Source organism: Rutidosis leptorrhynchoides, chromosome 5 (genome assembly GCF_046630445.1).
Source record: "Rutidosis leptorrhynchoides isolate AG116_Rl617_1_P2 chromosome 5, CSIRO_AGI_Rlap_v1, whole genome shotgun sequence".
Classification (NCBI taxonomy): Eukaryota; Viridiplantae; Streptophyta; class Magnoliopsida; order Asterales; family Asteraceae; genus Rutidosis; species Rutidosis leptorrhynchoides.
In genome coordinates, this window is record NC_092337.1 from 173140830 (window position 1) to 173162601 (window position 21772).

Here is a 21772-nt window from a genome sequence, read left to right on the forward strand (position 1 = left end):
GCTTCACCGTGGGGCACTCCGGTGTTATTTGTGAAGAAGAAAGATGGTAGTATGCGTATGTGCATTGATTACCGTGAGTTGAATAAAGTGACGATCAAGAATCTTTATCCATTACCTATGATTGACGATTTATTTGATCAACTTCAAGGTGCAACGTATTTCTCTAAAATCGACCTACGGTCCGGCTATCACCAAATGCAGTTCCGTGAGGAAGACATTGAGAAAACGGCCTTTAGAACACAGTATAGGCATTTTGAGTTTGTGGTGATGCCTTTTGGTCTTACGAATGCACCGACGGCATTCATGGATCTTATGAACCGAGTGTGCCAACCTATGTTGGACAAGTCGGTAATAGTGTTCATCGACGACATACTAGTCTATTCGAAAAGTATGAACGAACATGAACGTCATTTGCGTGAAGTATTGAAGACCTTATGAAAGGCGAAGTTGTATGCTAAGTTCTGCAAATGTGAATTTTGGCTAAGGGAAGTCCAATTCCTTGGTCATATTGTGAACAAAGACGGTATTCAAGTAGATCCAGGGAAGATCGAGACGGTGAAGAGTTGGGGACGACCGACTACGCCTACGAAAATCCGAAGTTTTCTCGGATTGGCCAGTTATTATCGTCGGTTTATCCAAGACTTTTCTAAGATTGCTTCTCCATTATCGAAGTTGACGAGAAAGAATGCTAAGTTTAATTGGGAGAACGAGCAAGAAATTTCTTTTCAATTGTTAAAAGAGAAGTTGTGTCAAGCTCTGGTGTTAGTATTACCGGAAGGTGTGGAAGATATGACGGTTTATTGTGATGCTTCGCTAAATGGGATCAGGTGTGTTCTAATGCAAAGAGGTAAAGTCATCGCTTATGCCTCTCGACAATTAAAGGAACACGAAACGAGATACCCGACTCATGATCTTGAGTTGGCGGCGGTAGTGCATGAATTGAAAATTTGGCGCCATTATTTGTATGGTGTCAAGTGTACGATTTATTCGGATCATAAGAGTTTGAAACATCTCTTTAATCAACGAGATTTGAATTATCGCCAACGTAGGTGGATGGATGTGGTGAAAGTTTATGATTGTGAGATACTTTATCATCCGGATAAGGCGAATGTTGTCGCGGATGCGTTGAGTCGAAAGAGTCAACATCCGGCGATAAAAGTGGGGTCTTTACATTTGATTATTTCCAACGATTTTCTTGAGAAGCTTGGCGAGATTCAAATAGAGGCTTACGTTCACAATAAGCATATGGAACGAATCGTGGGCCAATCAGAGTTCATTACTATCGGCCCGCGTGGTTTGTTGTCTTTTCAAGGAAGGGTGTGGGTGCCTAAGATGGGTGATTACCGACGGGTGCTACTTGATGAAGCACATAAGTCAAAATATTCCATTCATCCGGGTGCGACGAAAATGTATCATGACTTGAAGAAAGATTATTGGTGGCCGGGCATGAAACGTGATGTTGTGAAGTATTTTGAGCAATGTGTCACGTGTTTACAAGTAAAAGCCGAACACCAAAAGCCGTATGGTAAGTTGCAACTGTTAGAAATCCCGAAATGGAAATGGGAGCACATTACCATGGATTTCATTACAAAGTTACCTAAAACGGCGAGAACCCAATTCGATTCGATTTGGGTTATAGTTGACCGATTAACAAAAAGCGCTTTGTTTCTTCCCATTAAAGAAGCGATATCGTCGGAGGCCTTGGCTAAGTTGTTTATCAAGGAATTGGTCTCGCGACATGGAGTTCCTATATCTATTATTTCGGATCGAGATACCCGTTTTACATCTCGGTTTTGGGAAAAGTTTCATGAAGATATGGGTACGCAATTGAAGTTGAGCACGGCGTATCATCCTCAAACGGACGGTCAAACCGAACGTACGAATCAAACTTTGGAAGATATGCTACGGGCGTGCATCATTGACTTCGGTGGTAGCTGGGATGAGCATTTGCCTTTGGTGGAATTCTCGTACAATAATAGTTTTCATACTAGTATCGGGATGCCACCTTACGAAATGCTTTATGGGCGTAGGTGTCGAACTCCCGTTTGTTGGGGAGAAGTGGGTCAAAGAGAGATCGGGGGTACCGATTTGGTTTTAGAGACAAATAGCAAGATCGATTTGATTCGGGAACATTTGAAGAAGGCTCAAGATAGGCAAAAGTCGTATGCCGATAGACGTAGGTGATTGATTGAGTTCCAAGAAGGCGATATGGTGATGCTTAAGTTTTCGACATGGAAGGGTATTATTCAATTTCGAAAACGGGGAAAGTTAGCTCCTCGGTTTATTGGGCCGTTCAAGGTTTTAGCTCGTGTTGGTGAAGTTGCATATCGATTGGAATTACCCGAAGAGCTTGCGGGGATCCATAATACATTTCATGTTTTCCACCTCCGTAAGTATCTTGCGGATGATTCCTCATGGATGCCTTTAGACGATATCGAGCTAAACAACAAGTTAGAATATGTCGAAGAACCGATTGCTATCCGTGACGAGAAGGTGAAAATGTTGAGGAATAAAGAGGTGAGGACCTTTAAGGTTCTATGGCGACGAAGTAAAAGTTCCGAGTTCACTTAGGAGCCCGAAGAGTTCGTGTTAGTTTATCTTCCCTCGTGTCATGCGGCTTGGATTGCGAGGACGCAATCCGAATAAGTGGGGGAGTTGGAAGACTCGAATAATTGTAGTGTACATGTGTGTATATAAGTTACTCAAGTTTTGGGGTTTTGGTTGCACATAATTAAAAAGAGAAAAGATACTGAACTGGGAGGTGGCGCGCCGCGCGGCTAGGTGCCGCGCCGCGCCATCTGTCTGCGACAGATTCTCCTCTTCTTTTAAAATAGATATTTTGAGGGCATTTTGGTCAAAACACATTGGAGCCCGAATTTAATACCTTGGATCAGTTTTGGAGCTTCATTCACTCCATTCCCAACAACCTTATCTTCTCCAATTAAACTCTAGAGAGAGAGTGCAATCCTTGAGAGAGAAAGCTCCATTAAAGGGTGAAAGAGGTTGAATCGGGACTTGGTGCAAGTTATAAAGTCGTTCATCTAGTCGATAACTACGTGGTGATTGTGTTGGTAAGTTATAAAACCCGATTTCTTACTTTAATTGCTTTATGGGTTAGGGTTTGGGCTAGTGATGAACCAAAGACCCATTTTGTTAGTATTTTGGGGATTTTGGGTGAATATGGGTTATGAAGGCTCATTGATGACTAACCTAGGATTTGAATGTGTTAATTGGACTTTTAAGTCTTAAATTTGGTTAGTTAGTTGCTAGAACACTTTAATAATATGTAAATAGGTGTTATTGGGTATGGATGACCCAAATGGGTGTGTTGACCTTGAAATGGGTCAAATGAGTCCTTTAATGACCTAAGTGGCCTAGCAAGTATGAAAACGAGTTAGCCTTGTGACCTAAATGTGTTTTAAACCCATCTTGACGAATGATTAGGGTTTTGGTGTGTGTTGACCCAAATTAGGGTTAAGGGTGCAAATGGGTTGAAATTGCACCTTGGGTCAAAATGGCTTAGAATGGTGAAAGGGTTTGGTTGACTGACTTGAGTTTGTGTTTAATGAGGTGTATAATATGATAGGTACGTTACTTTGAGGTCTTGCAAGCTCGGGTATCTTTTCACAAGACTTTGAGGTGAGTGGAATAATTATATGCGTATGTATATAATGTATCTATTTGTTATAGCATGAAATATGTAGTGTCGAGGTGCTAAGACACCATGTTTCACGTGAAGAGTGTAGCATCAAGGTGTTAAGATGCCACTCGGGTGTAGCATCGAGGTGTTAAGATGCCACCTAGGAGTGTAGTGTCGAGGTGTTAAGACACCACTCCGTAAATTAATGAGTGATGCATCGAGGTGTTAAGATGCCACTCGGGGTGATGTGCCGAGGTGTTAAGGTGCCACCCTAGGGGTTAGTGGTGCGAGGTGTTAAGTGCCCTAACGGATGTTGTGAACACCGATGGCGTTTTCGCGAGCGTCGTTCCCTTGTACTATTGGTTAACCATGGTTATTTGTGTTGTAAGCATATTATATTATTTGAGTTATATTCATATGCGGTTGTTATGCTAGCTTGTGGTATTGGAGATTTATAGCTTGCTATTATGACGATAAGCTAAATGTGTATGCTAGCGTGTTTGCAGTTTGGTGTGTAAGTGTATGCAAGTAGGTATAAATTATATATGTATTCGTATAATTATTGCATTCACTAAGCTTTGCTTACCTCTCGTTGTTTACTATTTTTATAGGTTCAGTTGTGGACAAGGGTAAGGGCATTATCATGGAATAGAGATTCCCGCTTTGTTGATTAGGGGACGCTTTTTGGAAGTTTAGTTCTTGGAGTTTGACCGAGACTTGGGTAGTTTAATCCCAAACGCCATGCTCGTAGTGTAGTTTGGTACTTAAACTTTTTGGCGGTCGAAACTCATATTTTGTATTAAACTCGTAAAACGGCCGAAGTGGGCCCCGCTTTGTAAAACTTATTTTACATTTGAATTGTGTTAGTTTTACATATTTGAATGTGTGGTTAAAAGCGTGTCGTCTAAAAATGTCGGGAACTAGTCGATCTTTTTCGCATTTTGAGACTTTCCGGACAGACCCGAATGGCGCGCCGCGCCAGTTCACTGTGCAGCAATTTTTTTTTATTTTGTAATTTTCACGTGGTTTGCTCGCGGGTTGGTTTGGGTTGTTACATCAAGTCATCATTAAAGGTCCGATAGAAATCCTCCATCAACATACGATCATTCCCCAAATACTTCGGACAAAAACGAGCCTTCGCCATAAAGGTCGTCTTGAGAGTATTCAAATCCATAGATCCTTGTCGCAAATTTCGCAACTCATTTCGCAAATCCCACAAATTGGCTGAAGTTCGAAATTCCTCGTAGAATTCCTCCTTAAACTCGTCCCACGATAAAGCTATAAACGGCTCACCACCGACAAGATCAATCTTACCATCCAACTAATCCTTCGCCCTACCCCGCAACAAATTAGTAGCGAGTCTTGTCCTCTTCTCGGGAGGCCATTCAATAGTGCAAAAACACCCTTCGACAATCCGAGATCCAAGTTGTGCTTATTAAAGGATCCGGTTTCCCATCATACATTGGGGGTTTAGTCCTCATGAAGTTCTAAAGACAACGCTCCATTCCACTACTACCTTGAAGTTCGGAATACTTCCAATCCATTTCTTCTCGAAACGCACTCATTTTCTCCGCAACGGCGGCCGCAACTCTAGCGTTAAACTCCACATCGTTCGTCTCGATCCCATTTCCCATCGCCATTCTAAGGAATGCAAAGCGATTAGATCACGAACGTATAAAGCACACACACAATACCGCCCCCATCTTGCTAAACAATTGTCGTACATACACGATTTGCACACGTAATAAGGTTTGCAAGTCCTTATTACGCACACACGCCGTATCAACTCGTTTGTACAACGACCGCTTCGCTCGATGATATAAACAAACACAAACAAAATTCTACGCGATATAAATACACGCGAGAATTACACCATAACATAATAATATATTAATAATATTCGCATTACTAATATAAACGTTAGCCCACTTACAAACAAGGCACTAACTATAACCCATTCCGACCCGTACTCCTACAAGTCCTGCAACAAATAAGCACACACAAAAGTCTAAGTCTAGGCACCTATCTCAAGTCACCTAAATCCCTTAGACCATGCTGTGATACCACTTGTAACGACCCAACCCGTTAACCATCCAAAAAGGTGCTAAAAAAATAAATTATGGGACAGTTCATCTGGACGGCGTCCAGCTCTGAAGGACTGGACGGCGTCCAGCCATTTGAGACGGCGTTCAAATACACTAAAAAGTTCTGTTCAGTTTTTCAAACACACGCAAGCGTAAAACCCGCTACCCGACACTTTTAAACCAAAACACTTTCACAATATGTTATAATAATTAAAACTAAGAGTTTTCCATAATAAAATCGAGTTTTACAACACCAGGCCCACATCGACCCAAATTACCACAAGGTGACCATTTCGACCCAATTTAGTTTATACAAACATAGACCTAGCATGGGATTGGGGATACGCTACCCAATCCTAATCGAACCAAAAGCAAATCTTCTAAAGCTAACTACGCAAGCTCACTAGTCTCCACGCTTACCCGAGCCACCGCATCCAAGCAATCTATAAAAATGTAAACAACGAGAGGGTAAGCTAACGCTTAGTGAGTGAAAATATACTACATACATATATATGCATAAAATGGACACGCCACACAAATAATCAAATACCGCATACCGGAGCATCCATGCATAAAGGCAAGCTAAACTAAGCATACCGTACATTCGCTAAGCAACAAGCTAAATATGCAACAACAAACATAAGTTCACCAACGACGATGTGAACAACGCCTAACAGCTATACCCGGAGGGTTAGCTATATCACAACAATACGTTAATATATACATAACAATATATAAACGAATAAGGTTAACCCCTTAACCCATTACCGAAATATAAAAACACCACAATGAAGATTGGCCGAACTACACGAGCCTTAGTAATCCGAAACCACACGAGATTACTATCTTCAACAAGACAACATCGAGGTTGGCCGAACTACACGAGCCTTAGTAATCCGAACTACACGAGATCACTACCTCAATAAGATGACCGAACTACATGCGTCACCATGAATCCGAACTACACGAGATTCAATTTCGATAAGATGACCGAACTACATGCGTCATCGTGAATCCGAACTACACGAGATCCACTTCTCCAACTCAAAACCCACGGTCACGGGATTATAAAATCCACCACATCGGGGTTATCCACATCACAACAATATCAACCCTTCGCCATTGGGATTATATACTCCACATCACAACACGTGTGATAACGTACACACAAAATGGGTACCTCGTCAAAGGTGGTCAACCAAAACGCACTACCGTGCCAATTGGACCTAAACGCAAGTCCATCAAATCCACTTATATGTGAAGTGAGCTCTATAACCGAGAACCACTTCACCCGACCCGCACCCATCCTACACATACATATTTATATAGGATATTAACAATCACCTTATCGCCTTGATGAATGCCACCGAATAATCTGTAACACGTCAATGGAAAGTACCTATTCCATTATCACAAAACACACAACACAATTAGGGTTGACTTACAAACCAACCCAAATGACACTTCCAAGCACAAACCGCGCCCGAACTAACCAATAATCACTAACACGAGTGAAAATGGTCCTAATACACCGATTGAACCCGAACACAAGTGTTAAACACGTGTCATACCCATTTTGACACCAAAACCCTAATTCGACCCATTTCAAAATTAGGTAACCAAACACACCCAAAAGTGTTCCAACACTTCCATAATCACTAAACCTAGTGATTAAGCTCATGATCAAAGCCTAATCAAGGCCAAATCGTCAACCAACCCAAAACCCGCCAAGTGACAAGAATAACTAGTCACCATAAACCCATTTCATCATCTAAAAGGGTTTCACAACAAATCTAGCTCAAACCCTAACTTGAATATAAAATCTAACAAATGAAATTCGGAGTTTGAACTTACCAATACTACCACAACATAGTTAGGAGCGAGATGAACAACTTTAGAACCCGATCATTGGTGAGAATCCGGCCCCCTTCTTCTCCAAATCAACCTCTCTCTCTAAACCCTTACTCTCTCACTAGAACAAGATTAGAGGGTTTGTGTGGGTGATAATGGAGAAAATGAGGCTCCTAGAACTGATCTTGTGGCCTTAACTCGTTCCACATGTGAAAATACCATTTTGCCCCTCTAAATATCTTAAAGTAAAACAGCTGGCCCGTCAGACAAATTGGACGGCGTCCAACATTCTGGACGGCGTCCAGTTCTTCACTGCTAGACGGCGTCCTCCATTCTGGATGGCGTCCCAAACACTAAAAAGGCAGAAACAGAAACAGGGTATTACAGATTTGTATCATTAAGGCACAAGTTCCATCATTCCCAACGCGTTCCTAAGCAGAGTGAAGGTCTCCTTTTTCAGAGGCTTAGTAAAGATATCAGCTATACTTTCTAAGGAGTCTATCTTATTAATCACATATTACCTTTTTGGACATGATCATGTAAAAAGTGAAGCCTAATGTCTATGTGTTTAGTTCTAGAGTGTAATATTTGATTCTTAGATAGGTTTATAGCACTTTTATTTGAAGGTATTTCGTATGCCCGAGAGACATATTAAATTAACGTGGCTGACGTGTTATGATCCAAGTCGGGTCATACCCAATAACAAACTTACCGACACCTTATTGGTATTTGATTTTAACGATTGGTTCGTTGATCAAATACGCGACACTTGAACTTTAAGAAAAATGGTTATACGCGACACTTGAACTTTAAGAAAAATGGTTTTCTTAAATATTACTTGATGTGTATATATATAAATTATGGAATAATTTATATAACAAGAGTTTAAATTATTTATAGGTTAAATAATTTATTTTGTTATGTTACATTTTATAAAGTTTTGGTTTTATAAAAATATATGTACATAACAAATATATAAATATGGAAGTATTATAAAGAGTTTTATAAAATCTAATCCTTTATTTTATAAAACTTATTTTATAACACAAATGTGGAAGTGGCATGGGAATGAGAAACACATGCTCTAGTCTTAGATTCCTTGACCCATGCTTTCCCATTTCCATATACAAGCAACATGACTCTTTGAGAAACACATTCATGCATTCATACTTCAAAAATTCTGCACAAAAAACCTCTATATTCAGCTGCTACTGCCGTGGGTATTTGGGAGCTTCAAGGGGTTCAAAATTTGATTTTTGCAAGTTTGATTCAAGTGTTAACAAATCCTAACCAAAGTACAAGGTGTTGGTACAAAGTTTGGGGTATAACTACTTGAGGTTTCATAGTTTTGGAGCTCCTTTCATCATCATCTTCATCATCATCTATCAACAAGCTAGGAGAAGGTATAAACACTTTTCTTACTTGTAGTTTGTAAGTATGTTTCATAACTTGATCCTAATTGGGATTTAACTTTAATTGGTTAAAGATTAACATGTTCTAAAATGGTAATTACATGCTTCCGCTTTTAATTGATTCTTAAATGGTTTTAAGTATAATGGAACTTGTTAAATCCCAACAATGGTATCTAGAGCCGAAGTTGTTGAAATATGCTTCGAGATGGTTATTAAACTCACTATATATTTTGCATTTTATGTACATGCATGAAAGTAAAATGCAAAAATTATAAATTTTGGGTGGGTTTATGGTTAGGCCGAATTCTTGGACACCCAAAATGGGTTTTGGGTTGTTTCATTTTGGTCATATTTGTTGTATGTTAAAGTTCACAATCAAGCCTTGACCTTGTGTTTGAATGGTTGCATGTTTGGTTGAATTAATCTATTCATTTGGTATGTAATATTAATTCATTCATGTGGTTGTAATATTCATGTAATTTGGTTTGTAATAATTGTTCTTTTGGTTATGTAATTTATTTTATATTTGGCATGTAAAATAGATTAGGTTGTATTTCATTTTCTAGACAAAATGTATTAGGATATATTTTGTAAAATGATGAAGATGATGAAGACTTGAAGAACACAAGAAGAAGCATTTGGATGCAAGATTAAGTGGGAGATTTAAAATCTCCTACTTTGTGTTATTACCCTTAACCGGTGGCATTTATTTTCGGCTAAACAAATGTCTACCAAAAATGGCTTGATTGTGAACATATGATTTTGCATGCGTGGTTGTTTTGTATGATTATGTGGATTGTATGTTTGTATGCTACAAGTTAATCACACAAGTTAACAACAATCTAAAATGGCAATTTAAATTGGTTAAAATTGACATTATTAACGACATGCAAAACGTCAATTTAAATGGTTAAATTAAAAACGGCTAAAAGGACATTAATAATCGGTTATTAAGAACATGATAAGGATCATACATATAAAATGGTTTATATCAAAGTAATAAAATTGGCTTTATTACATAACATGAAAATGGATTTTCAAATAAACCATACACTAAATGCATGTTGGTGTATGGTGCAAAAGTTTTCTCAAACTAGAATTAATGAAAACTTAAAATCCCTTATTAACAAGGCAAACAAGTTAAACGCCATCCTTTTGTGGAAACACTTAGACGTATTAGGAAACTCTTGATGGGATAAAGGTCACCTAACCGTCATGAGCGAACTAATATGAATAAGGTACACTTCGCATACATGTGGGATAAAGGTCACCTAACCACTTGTATGTTAAGTCTACAAGTCTATACAAGTAGGACGACTTGATTTGGGAATCATGAACTTAGGGTCACCGAAGCATGAAGAACAAATAGGCGTTGATGGGATAAATATGCCATACAAAAGGATTGCATGATCCCATAACTTAGAAGTTGCAAAAGGATTGCAATTGTCATATAATGACTACCTAGCTAAATCAAATAACGGGATAAAGGTCACCTAACCGAAATTTGATTTACCGTTGGATTCTAATATTTAATAAGTTAATTAAAATTTAAAAGGGTATTGAATGTTAAATTAAAAATCGATACTTAAATGAACTTTGTTAATTTTGTAGATGGCCGCCAATAACAACAACAACATTCCAAATGCACCACTTAACCTAAACCACCTATCATTAAGGTCTCTCTTAGAGAAAGACAAACTCAACCATACAAACTTTATGGATTGGTTCCGCAATCTTTGGATTGTCCTCAAACAAGAGGATAAAATGTATGTGCTTGAGGACCCCATTCCCGATCAACCGGATGAGAATGATGTGGAGGCAATGGCCTCTTACGATAAGTATTGCCACGACTCCCTTCAAGTCTCATGATTAATGCTTGGGACTATGATACCCGAACTCCAAAAGGATTTCGAGCACCATAGTGCATACGACATGATAACGCAATTGAAGGAGATGTTCCTCCAACAAGCGCGTGTCGAGCGCTTCGAAACGGTTCGGGCGCTACATGCTTGTCGTATGGACGATACCCAATCGGTTTCATCTTATGTACTCAAGATGAAAAGCCTTATCGATCGTGCTAACCGACTTAACTTAAACATATCCAATGAGTTAGCCACTGATCTTATCCTTAACTCCCTATCAAAAAGGTTTGATCAATTTGTAATTAATTACAATATGAATGGGATGGATAAGAGCATAGGTGAGCTTCACGGTATGCTTAGAACGGCAGAAACTAGCATGGGTAAAAGGGCTTTACCCGTGTTAGCAATCGATCAAGGTGGGTCCAAAGGTAACACCTCTAAGCCAAAGGTGGCTAAGAGAAAAGGACCCGCCCATCAAGGCAAAGGGAAAGGGAAGATGGTTACCCCAAACATCAACAAGGCTAAGAAGCAAAAGGTAGCCGAGAAGGCAAACCCCAAGGAAGACCCATGTTTCGGTTGCGGTGAGATGGGTCATTGGAAACGAAACTGTCCGGTTTATCTTAAGGAGTTGAAGGACAAGAGGGATGCAGGGCAAACCTCAGGTAATATATATATATATATGGTATATATAGAGCTTAGTATTACTTCTTCTAATACATGGGTATTAGACACGGGATGTGGAACTCATATTTGCAATTCTTTGCAGGGGTTCAAAAGAAGTGATCGTATGGCGGGAACATCAAATCTCTATATGGGCAATGGTGCAAAGGTGCATGTTAAAGCTCAAGGAGAATTTGTTTTGAAGCTTCCAAGTGGATTGGAGCTTATTTTAGAAAATGTTTTGTATGCTCCGGATTTGTGTAGAAACATTATTTCTATTTCTCGCTTAAAACAATGTGGTTACGTTGTTAATTTTATTGATGATGATATTCATATTTCTAAAAATAATGTATTCTATTTCAAGGCTTCGCCTTCAAATGGAATTTATGAATTGGTTCATGATGACGCATCATCGAGCTCTATATACCACACTAGCACCAAGAAACTCAAAAGGGATTTGAGTGATTCCTATTTATGGCATTGTCGCCTTGGTCACATAAACAAGAACCGAATGCATACACTTCAAAGGAATGGACTTTTGAAATCAAATGAAATGGATTCGTTTGATGTATGCGAATCTTGTTTACAAGGCAAGATGACTAAAGCACCTTTCAAAGGGACTTATGAAAGGGCTAAAGATTTAATGGGATTAATACATTCGGATGTATGTGGACCCTTTAAACCCATGACTAGGAATGGTGAAAGATACTTTATTACTTTCATTGATGACTTTAGTCGTTTCGGATATGTCTACTTATTAAGACACAAGGACGAAACGTTTGAAGCATTCAAAGAATATCAAAACGAAGTACAAAATCAACTCAATAGGACAATTAAGGTACTTCGTACCGATAGAGGAGGTGAATACCTAAGCGATGCCTTCCAAGATCATCTTAGGAGTTGCGGGATTATCTCACAACTTACTCCACCCGGAACACCCCAACTCAATGGAGTTTCCGAAAGGAGGAACCGAACCCTAATGGATATGGTTCGGTCTATGATGGCAAGAAGCTCGTTACCTCTATCATTTTGGGCTAATTGTCTAAGCTCCGCGGTTCGTATTTTAAATATGGCCCCAACCAAGAAAGTGGAACGAACTCCTCATGAGATGTGGTTTGGAAAACCTCCTTCTCTTTCATACTTGAAAGTATGGGGATGTGAAGCTTATCCTAAGCGCCATGTAGCTAATAAGTTACATGCTCGATCCACAAAGTGTATCTTCATAGGATATCCCAAGGATGATATGGGATACTATTTCTATGATCCGACCGAGCAAAATGTATTTGTTGCTCGAAAGGCAGAATTCCTTGAAACCAAATTCCTAATGGAAGGTGATGGTGAAAGGAAAATAGATCTTGTAGAGGTACAAGATCAAGTTGATGATACACAAATGGTTGACACTAGTACTCAACATGAGGATGTTGAAAATGATCAAGTGGATGATCAAGGTACACAAGACGTTCGAAGATCTAGTAGGATTAGTAATCCTCCCGAGAGATATGGGTTTCTCGTGGATGGTTGCTATACGGTTGATTTGGATGAACCGACAAACTACGAAGATGCTTTATCAAGGATTGATAAAGATAAATGGCAGGATGCCATGAACGCCGAGATGCAATCCATGTATGAAAACCAAGTGTGGGAACTTGTTGAGCAACCTCCTAGCTCTAAGCTAGTTGATTGCAAATGGCTTTTCAAGAAGAAAACCGACATACATGGAAACTTGGATACATATAAAGCTAGACTTGTAGCAAAAGGTTTCACTCAAACTCAAGGGGTTGATTATGATGAAACTTTCTCGCCAGTGGCAATGCTAAAGTCTATTAGGATATTATTTGCCATTGCTGCTCACTACGACTATGAAATATGGCAAATGGATGTCAAAACCGCTTTCCTAAATGGATATCTTATGGAAGATGTCTATATGGTCCAGCCTGAAGGTTTTTGTTGATCCAAAATATCCTAAAAAGGTATGCAAGTTAAAGAAGTCAATCTACGGATTGAAACAAGCATCTAGAATGTGGAATCATCGTTTTAATGAGGAAGCCGAGAAATTTGGCTTCATTAAAAATGGTGATGAAGCTTGTGTATACAAGAAGGCTAGTGGGAGCTCTATAATGTTCCTTGTGCTATATGTGGATGATATATTATTATTTGGGAATGATATAACCACAATGCAAGAGGTCAAAACTTGGCTAAAGAGTTGCTTCTCCATTAAGGATCTTGGAGAAGCACAATACATTTTGGGGATAGGGATCTATAGGAATAGATCCAAGAGATTGATAGGTTTAAGTCAAAGTACATACATTGATAAAATCTTGAAAAGGTTCAAGATGGAAAACTCCAAGAGAGGTTTGGTACCTATTCAAAAGGGAACCGTTCTCAGTTCATCTCAGTGTCCTGCCACGAAAGATGAACAAGAAAGAATGAAGAAAGTCCCATACGCATCTGCTATTGGGTCTATCATGTATGCAATGATATGTACTAGGCCGGATGTGTCATGCGCTCTAAGCTTGACAAGTAGATACCAGAATAACCCAGGAAATAGTCATTAGATTGCTGTTAAAAGCATATTGAAATACCTTAGGAGGACTAAGGATATGTTTCTAATATATGGGTCTGGTGAGGAGGAACTCGTCGTAAAAGGTTACGTGGACGCGAGTTTCCAAACTGATCGAGATGACTCTCGATCACAGTCCGGTTATGTCTTCATGTTAAATGGTGGTGCGGTCTCTTGGAAGAGTTCGAAACAGGAGGTTGTTGCGTTATCCACTACAGAGTCGGAGTACATTGCCGCCTCACTGGCAGCTCAGGAAGCTGCATGGATGAAGAAATTCATCGACGACTTAGGAGTGGTCCCTTCCATTCAGGACCCTCTTGAGATCTTTTGTGACAACGAGGGTGCGATTGCTCAAATCAAGGAACCTCGTGCCCATCAAAAGACTCGTCACATTGAGCAGAGATTCAACTACATAAGGGATGAAGTTGAAAAAGGAAAGATATGTATTCGCAAAGTTCATACAGATCATAATGTTGCGGATCCACTCACGAAGCTTTTACATGGGCCAAAACATGAGGGACATGTTTGTGCATTAGGGCTTCGATATTCTAGTGATTGGATATGATCTATTTTATGTATTGTACCAGAACGAAATTATTCAAACTCATTAATATAACTATGGTGTTAATTTATTTGAGTTATGTTCCTATTTTGCATATTTCATCCATGAATAAGCAATTATTCTAAATTTCCGTAGTCGATCACATTTGTGGGAACAAGTGTGAGGTTTAGACTATTATGAACTTGGATTGGTACACATTCAGGTTGAATGTAGGGCAAGGTTGCTACCAAGGTTCATAGATATTTGTGGGACACAAATATTGGAAGACCCGCTCTCAAGATTTACTGTATGGAGCCTTTGTGGTTGATCACATGTAATCTTGAGTAAAGGCGAATATCATAGTATCCTCTGACCTGAGATACATATTGGGTCCTAATATTCACCGAGTATTATGCCTTGATTCTTTCCTTCGCTATTCTGAAACATGGTAGTACATAAGGGAGAACTCAGGTATATTACAAAGTGTATATCTAGGACGTATGTAGTTAAGATGGAATTTGTCCCTCTTATTTGTTGAGAGTAAGATGTCTAAGGCCTGAAAAGTTAAATCTATAAGAGAGTGATCACTCTGTATCTCTTGGATTTAACATGACATCTAGGACGAAAGGAAATAATGAAAGATTCACCTAATCATGTTCGAGATGGGAACTCGAAAGGGATGATGTTATTGAATGGCACAAAGTCATAACATATTAGGGGTGATGGATGGTGTGTTAGGCTGTATCCATCACTTGCATTAATTTCTTATGTTTCTCGTGCAAGTGGGAGATTGAAGGTATTTTGTATGCCCGAGAGACATATTAAATTAACGTGGCTGACGTGTTATGATCCAAGTCGGGTCATACCCAATAACAAACTTACCGACACCTTATTGGTATTTGATTTTAACGATTGGTTCGTTGATCAAATACGCGACACTTGAACTTTAAGAAAAATGGTTTTCTTAAATATTACTTGATGTGTATATATATAAATTATGGAATAATTTATATAACAAGAGTTTAAATTATTTATAGGTTAAATAATTTATTTTGTTATGTTACATTTTATAAAGTTTTGGTTTTATAAAAATATATGTACATAACAAATATATAAATATGGAAGTATTATAAAGAGTTTTATAAAATCTAATCCTTTATTTTATAAAACTTATTTTATAACACAAATGTGGAAGTGGCATGGGAATGAGAAACACATGCTCTAGTCTTAGATTCCTTGACCCATGCTTTCCCATTTCCATATACAAGCAACATGACTCTTTGAGAAACACATTCATGCATTCATACTTCAAAAAATCTGCACAAAAAACCTCTATATTCAGCTGCTACTGCCGTGGGTATTTGGGATTTTCAAGGGGTTCAAAATTTGATTTTTGCAAGTTTGATTCAAGTGTTAACAAATCCTAACCAAAGTACAAGGTGTTGGTACAAAGTTTGGGGTATAACTACTTGAGGTTTCATAGTTTTGGAGCTCCTTTCATCATCATCTTCATCATCATCTATCAACAAGCTAGGAGAAGGTATAAACACTTTTCTTACTTGTAGTTTGTAAGTATGTTTCACAACTTGATCCTAATTGGGATTTAACTTTAATTGGTTAAAGATTAACATGTTCTAAAATGGTAATTACATGCTTCCGCTTTTAATTGATTCTTAAATGGTTTTAAGTATAATGGAACTTGTTAAATCCCAACATTATTATCACAACATATATGTATTTCAGAATAAATGATACCGTAGTCGTTGAAGGTTTGTTTCATCCATAGCACTTGTGCACATGCTCTTCCCATGACAACATATTTTACTTTGGTAGTAGATAGTGCAACGGATGTTTGTTTCTTGGAGAACCATGATGTTAAGCAAAGCACAACAAATGCACATACATCGCTTGTGCTCTTTCGATCAATTAATGAACCTCCATGGTCAGAATCTGAAAAGCACATAATGACAACATCGGTGAACTTTGGGTACCATAGCCCAAGATGAATGGTACCTTTAAAGTATCTAAAGATTCATTTAACCGCTTCAACTTGAGACATTTTGGGATTCTCTCGAAATCTTGTACACAAGCATAAGCTATATATAATATCGTGTCAGCTTTCCATTAAGTATAGAAGAGATCTTATCATTCCTCTATACTTAGAAAGTACAACTTCAAGGCACGAGTCACTACGTACTGGTCACAAATCAGGTTACACATATAAGAGGACCGGCTGCCTGGTCGGGCCTTCGACTACTAGTTGATCAGGCTAGAGCCTACCGATAAGTCCATACACTGAATCCCCAGTATAGTCTTCCTAATGTGACACACTCGTCAATTAAACTATACTACCAATCACAACACTGGGACCCAACTCGTTTCCATCAAGACAACACCATGTAGAAGGGTTAACATCTTCCATCAAGACAAAACCATGAGGGTATCATTTGGTGTGCACATAGTCACATATAATTACTTACAATAGTCATAGACTACACTACACAGTCTATTTATAAACATGGCACTGGTCATTATACTTATCACTGTATAATCATATCCAGACGGTTTCAGGGACCCTCCATACGGATCTAATTATTCTGTATCCATATAGATACAACCCAATCCGTACGGTTGCATACCTCACCCGTACGGGTTCAGTCTTTATCCGTACGGATGCAAATCATCAGTAATCGCAACATGTTTACGAGGTCTAAGACCCAAAATCTTATTTTAGCACTATTTTTACACTATTCTAGTACTCAATGAAAGGCAAACTAAAGAGGTAAAATCTTGCACTATTTTTGCACAGTTTCAAATCGTCAAGAGGTAAAATCTGACTTTCATCGAATGGTAGGACTTATTGTAGGCGAACTCGATTAAAGGCAGATGGGAATCCCACAATCCACTATATTCTAATACACAAGTTCTTAACATATCATCTAGAGTTTGAATAGTTCGTTCACTTTGACCATCGTTCTGAGGATGATAAGTTTTACTGAGGTTGACACGAGTACCTAAATTTTCTTGTACTCTTCTAGAAGTTAGACACAGATCTCAAGTCTCTATCTGACACACGGGATAATATCCCATATCACAAAACTATCTCATTTATGTATAGCTGAGGTAACCTAGTTAATGAAGTTGTCTCACTAGTAGCTAAGAAATGTGCGCTCTTCGTCAAATGATCCACTATCACCGAGATCATGTCATTTCCTTTCTGGGTTTGGGGTAATTTTCTCACAAAAACCATTGTTATATGTTCCCATTTCCACTCATGAATTTTTAATTAACGCAAAGACCCATACGATATCTGGTGTTTTTCTTTCACTTGAGCACAAGTATGACACTTTTCCACGATTTGTGTGATGTATGTTTTCATTGTAGGCACCCAATACAACTCTTTCTGATCATGATACATTTTCATACTACCATGAAGAACAGATAGTCTCGACTTGTTCACTTCATTCAGGATTAAATTCCTCAATCCTCCTAATAACGAAACCCATAATCGATCACAATAAGTCTTTAATCCTCGAGAATCAGCATTTAAATCATCTTTTTGTTTCACCATTAACTCGAATTTCAGATGTTCGTCCCTTAAGGATTTTTATGGAGTTATTATTGGATGAACCACTAAATCAGAAAGATGATTTCACAGTCATAATCTTTAATTAACTCTTGTCATATTATTTTGTGCATATTCATCTCTTTATATGAAAAGATATACCGTAGGCTCTTTTGGTCAGTACAAATAACACAATGCGTACCATACAGATAATGCATCTACAACTTTAATTCAAAAACTGCTGCAGCCATTTCTAAATCATGCGTTGGATAGTTCATTTTATTTAGTTTTAATTGTTGAGAAGCATACGCAATCACACATTCTCGTTGCATATGTACACAACCCAAACCAGATAATGACACATCACTGTACACTGTAAAGTTTTCTGATCCCTCAGGTAAGGCTGGAATGCATGTTCCTGATTGTCACTCCACTGAAAAAGACACATCTTTTCTAGTCAGTTTCGTCAAAGGACCTGCGATCTTCGTGTAATCTTTGATAGATCGTCGATAGTAATCGACAAACGCTTAATCTCTGTTGGATTCTTTGGTGAATTCCAGTTCAGCACAACTTCAATTTTAAATGGATCCACTTTAGTACCTTCTACATAGATAATTTAACCCAAGAATTGAACTTCGCGTAACCAGAACACAAACTTCGAAAAATTCATATAGAATTTTTCACGTTTCAAAAGTTCTAACACTTGTCGCAAATGCTCTGGATTTTCAAATCCAGTTTTTGTATAAACCAATATTTCATCTATGAAAACAATCATGAATGTATCTAAAAACGGTTTACACACTCGATTCATAAGATCCATAAAAATTGATGGGGCATTGGTCAGCCCAAACTACATCACTAAGAATTCCTAATGACCATACCGAGTACGAAACATGGACCGAAAATATCCCAATCTCAAATCAATTTTCAAAAAGAACGAAGCTCCCTGAAGATGGTCAAACAAATCATTCATCCTCGAAAGTGGATAGTTATTATTCACCCTTCTCCTATTCAATTCACAATAATCAATAGACTTTCAGAGCATCCCGTTTTTCTTTTTCACAAATAACGTAGGAGCACCCCATGGCGAAGAACTCGGACGTATAAACCCGTAATCTAACAATATTTGAATTTGAGACATCATTTCACTTATCTCGGAAGGAGACAATGAAATCTGGAATCTAGTGGTTAGGGTTTAAAGAAGGAGTGGGGTTTGTGAAAAGGTTATTTAGATAATAAAAATGGTGAGAAAAGGACAAAACAACCGTCAGTTGATGTGCGGTCAAGGCTATGATCAACCGTGCTTCGACCGCACTGGTTTAGTGGGATTAGTTTCATTAAGGCACAAGTTCCATCATTCCCAACCCGTTCCTAAGCAGAGTGAAGGTCTCCTTTTTCAGAGGCTTAGTAAATATATCATCTATATTTTCTAAGGAGTCTACCTTATCAATCACAATATTATCTTATCAATCACAATATTATCTTTTTGGACATGATCACGTAAAAAGTGATGCCTAATGTCTATGTGTTTAGTCCTAGAGTGTAATATTTGATTCTTATATAGGTCTATAGCACTTTTATTATCACAACATATAGGTATTTCAGAATAAATGATACCGTAGTCGATGAAGGTTTGTTTCATCCATAACACTTGTGCACATGCTCTTCCTAGGGCAACATATTCTGCTTCACTAGTAGATAGTACAACGGATGTTTGTTTCTTGGAGAACCATGATGTTATGCAAAGCCCAACAAATGCACATACACCACTTATGCTCTTTCGATCAATCACTGACATTCTATGGTCGGAATCCGGAAAGCACATAATATCAACACCGGTGAACTTTGGGTACCATAGCCCAAGATGCATGGTAACTTTCTAGTATCTAAATATTCGTTTAACCTCTTCAACGTGAGACATTTTGGGATTCTCTTGCAATCTTGCACATAAGCACACGCTATATATAATATTGGTTCGGCTTGCCGTTAAGTAAATATGAGATCCTATCATTCATCTATACATGTGCTATCGAATGAATCCCCTTTTCCTTCGAGAGTAAGTTTTATATCAGTAGCCATGGGTGTGGCCATTAGTTTCGAGTATTCCATTCCAAACCTTTTGAGCATATCATGAATATACTTTTGTTGATTGATGAACATTCCGTCTTCTAGTTATTTAAATTGGAGTCAGAGAAAGAATTTGAGTTCACACATCATGCTCATTTCAAACTCATCATGCTTTAACTTAGAAAACTCATTGTTAAGAGATTCATTAGTAGAACCAAATACAATATCATCAACATATATTTGAACAATAACTAAATCATTTTCATGCTTTTTGACGAATAATGTATTATCAATTTTTCTCATTTCATATCCATGATTAATAAGGAAGGTTCTAAGTCTCTCATACCAAGCTCTAGGAGCTTGTTTGAGTCCATATAGGGCTTTATTAAGTTTAAACACATGATATTGTTTCTCAAAATCTTCAAAGCCCAGAGGTTGTGATACATATACTTCTTCATTTTTGAAACCATTTAGAAAAGCACTTTTGACATCCATTTGATAAAGTTTTAAGTTTTTGGCACATGCATATACAAGAAGTATTCTAATGGACTCTAATCTAGCTACAGGAGCAAAGGTTTCATCATAATCAATTCCTTCTTGTTGGCTATACCCTTGAGTGACCAACCTAGCTTTGTTTCTAACAACCTTCTCATCTTCATCTAGTTTGTTCCTATATACCCGTTTGGTTCCTATGATATTATGCTCACTAGGTAAGGGAACCAACTCTCATACATCACTCCTTTGGAATTGATTTAATTCCTCTTGCATGGCTTCCACCCAACTCTCATCTAATAAGGCTTCCACCCAACTCTCATCTAATAAGTGTGTGCAGTAGTGCTTAGCTTAATCTTCAACTTTTAAATTTATAAAACCTTTTAATTATTACACTTTAACACCCTAACAAGCAACAAAACCCGATCAGAGGTAGTATGTAAGGTTATCGTCCCATGAGATGGGTGGTGTCGATAAGAGTTGTTTTTATTATTTAATTCTTATTAAAGAATTAAAGATATATTTTTATGTCTTTTATAGGATAGATTTCTCTTAGGAAAGAGTTTGCTTTTTAAAAGATAGACATAATAACATAAGGAATTGAAGATTTAAAAATAAAGATAAAGATACAAATAAGTATACAAGTGATTATACAAGTGATTACATGGACAATCAATTCATACGGGATTCATATTAAATAAGTTTCATGACTTATATTAACATAAAGTAGAATAACAATCATAGACCAATTATTATCCCTTAATAGGTTAAACTAAGTGTCGCATATCAATCAATAAGTAAGATTTAAAGCATATGCTAGATATGTGATGTGCATAACTAACATCTTAATTTTTCATGTTCAATTCAATTACATGATACATACCAATCTTGTGATGAGGATCAATATGCAAATAGACTGACAAATTATATAAGCTATTAAACACCAAGTAGATCAACTCAAGTTACTAGATGAAAGCCAATTACTACTAAGTTTTCATGCAATCATTAATTAAACAAATCCAAACGAAGGATCTTCGA

The 21772-nt window shown here is 37.9% G+C and overlaps 1 protein-coding gene across 1 annotated transcript; it reads right to left on the bottom strand.

The window, feature by feature from the left end:
* Window positions 1-18393: 18393 nt before the first annotated feature.
* On the bottom strand, window positions 18394-20045 carry LOC139849162 (uncharacterized mitochondrial protein AtMg00810-like). Its single transcript, XM_071838831.1, has 2 exons — window positions 19793-20045; window positions 18394-18578 (listed from the first exon to the last, which is right to left on the bottom strand). The coding sequence occupies exons 1-2, from the start codon at window positions 20043-20045 to the stop codon at window positions 18394-18396; spliced, it is 438 nt and encodes a 145-aa protein (XP_071694932.1).
* Between the last annotated feature and the right edge of the window lie 1727 nt (window positions 20046-21772).

Excerpts from the sequence above, each read along its gene's own strand:
- LOC139849162 (XM_071838831.1), bottom strand. The coding sequence starts at position 20,045 with ATGCATCTTGGGCTATGGTACCCAAAGTTCACCGGTGTTGATATTATG. Across the intron at positions 18,579-19,792 it reads ACAAACCTTCATCGACTACG|CCTTACCTGAGGGATCAGAA; the intron begins GTATCATTTATT and ends CATGCATTCCAG.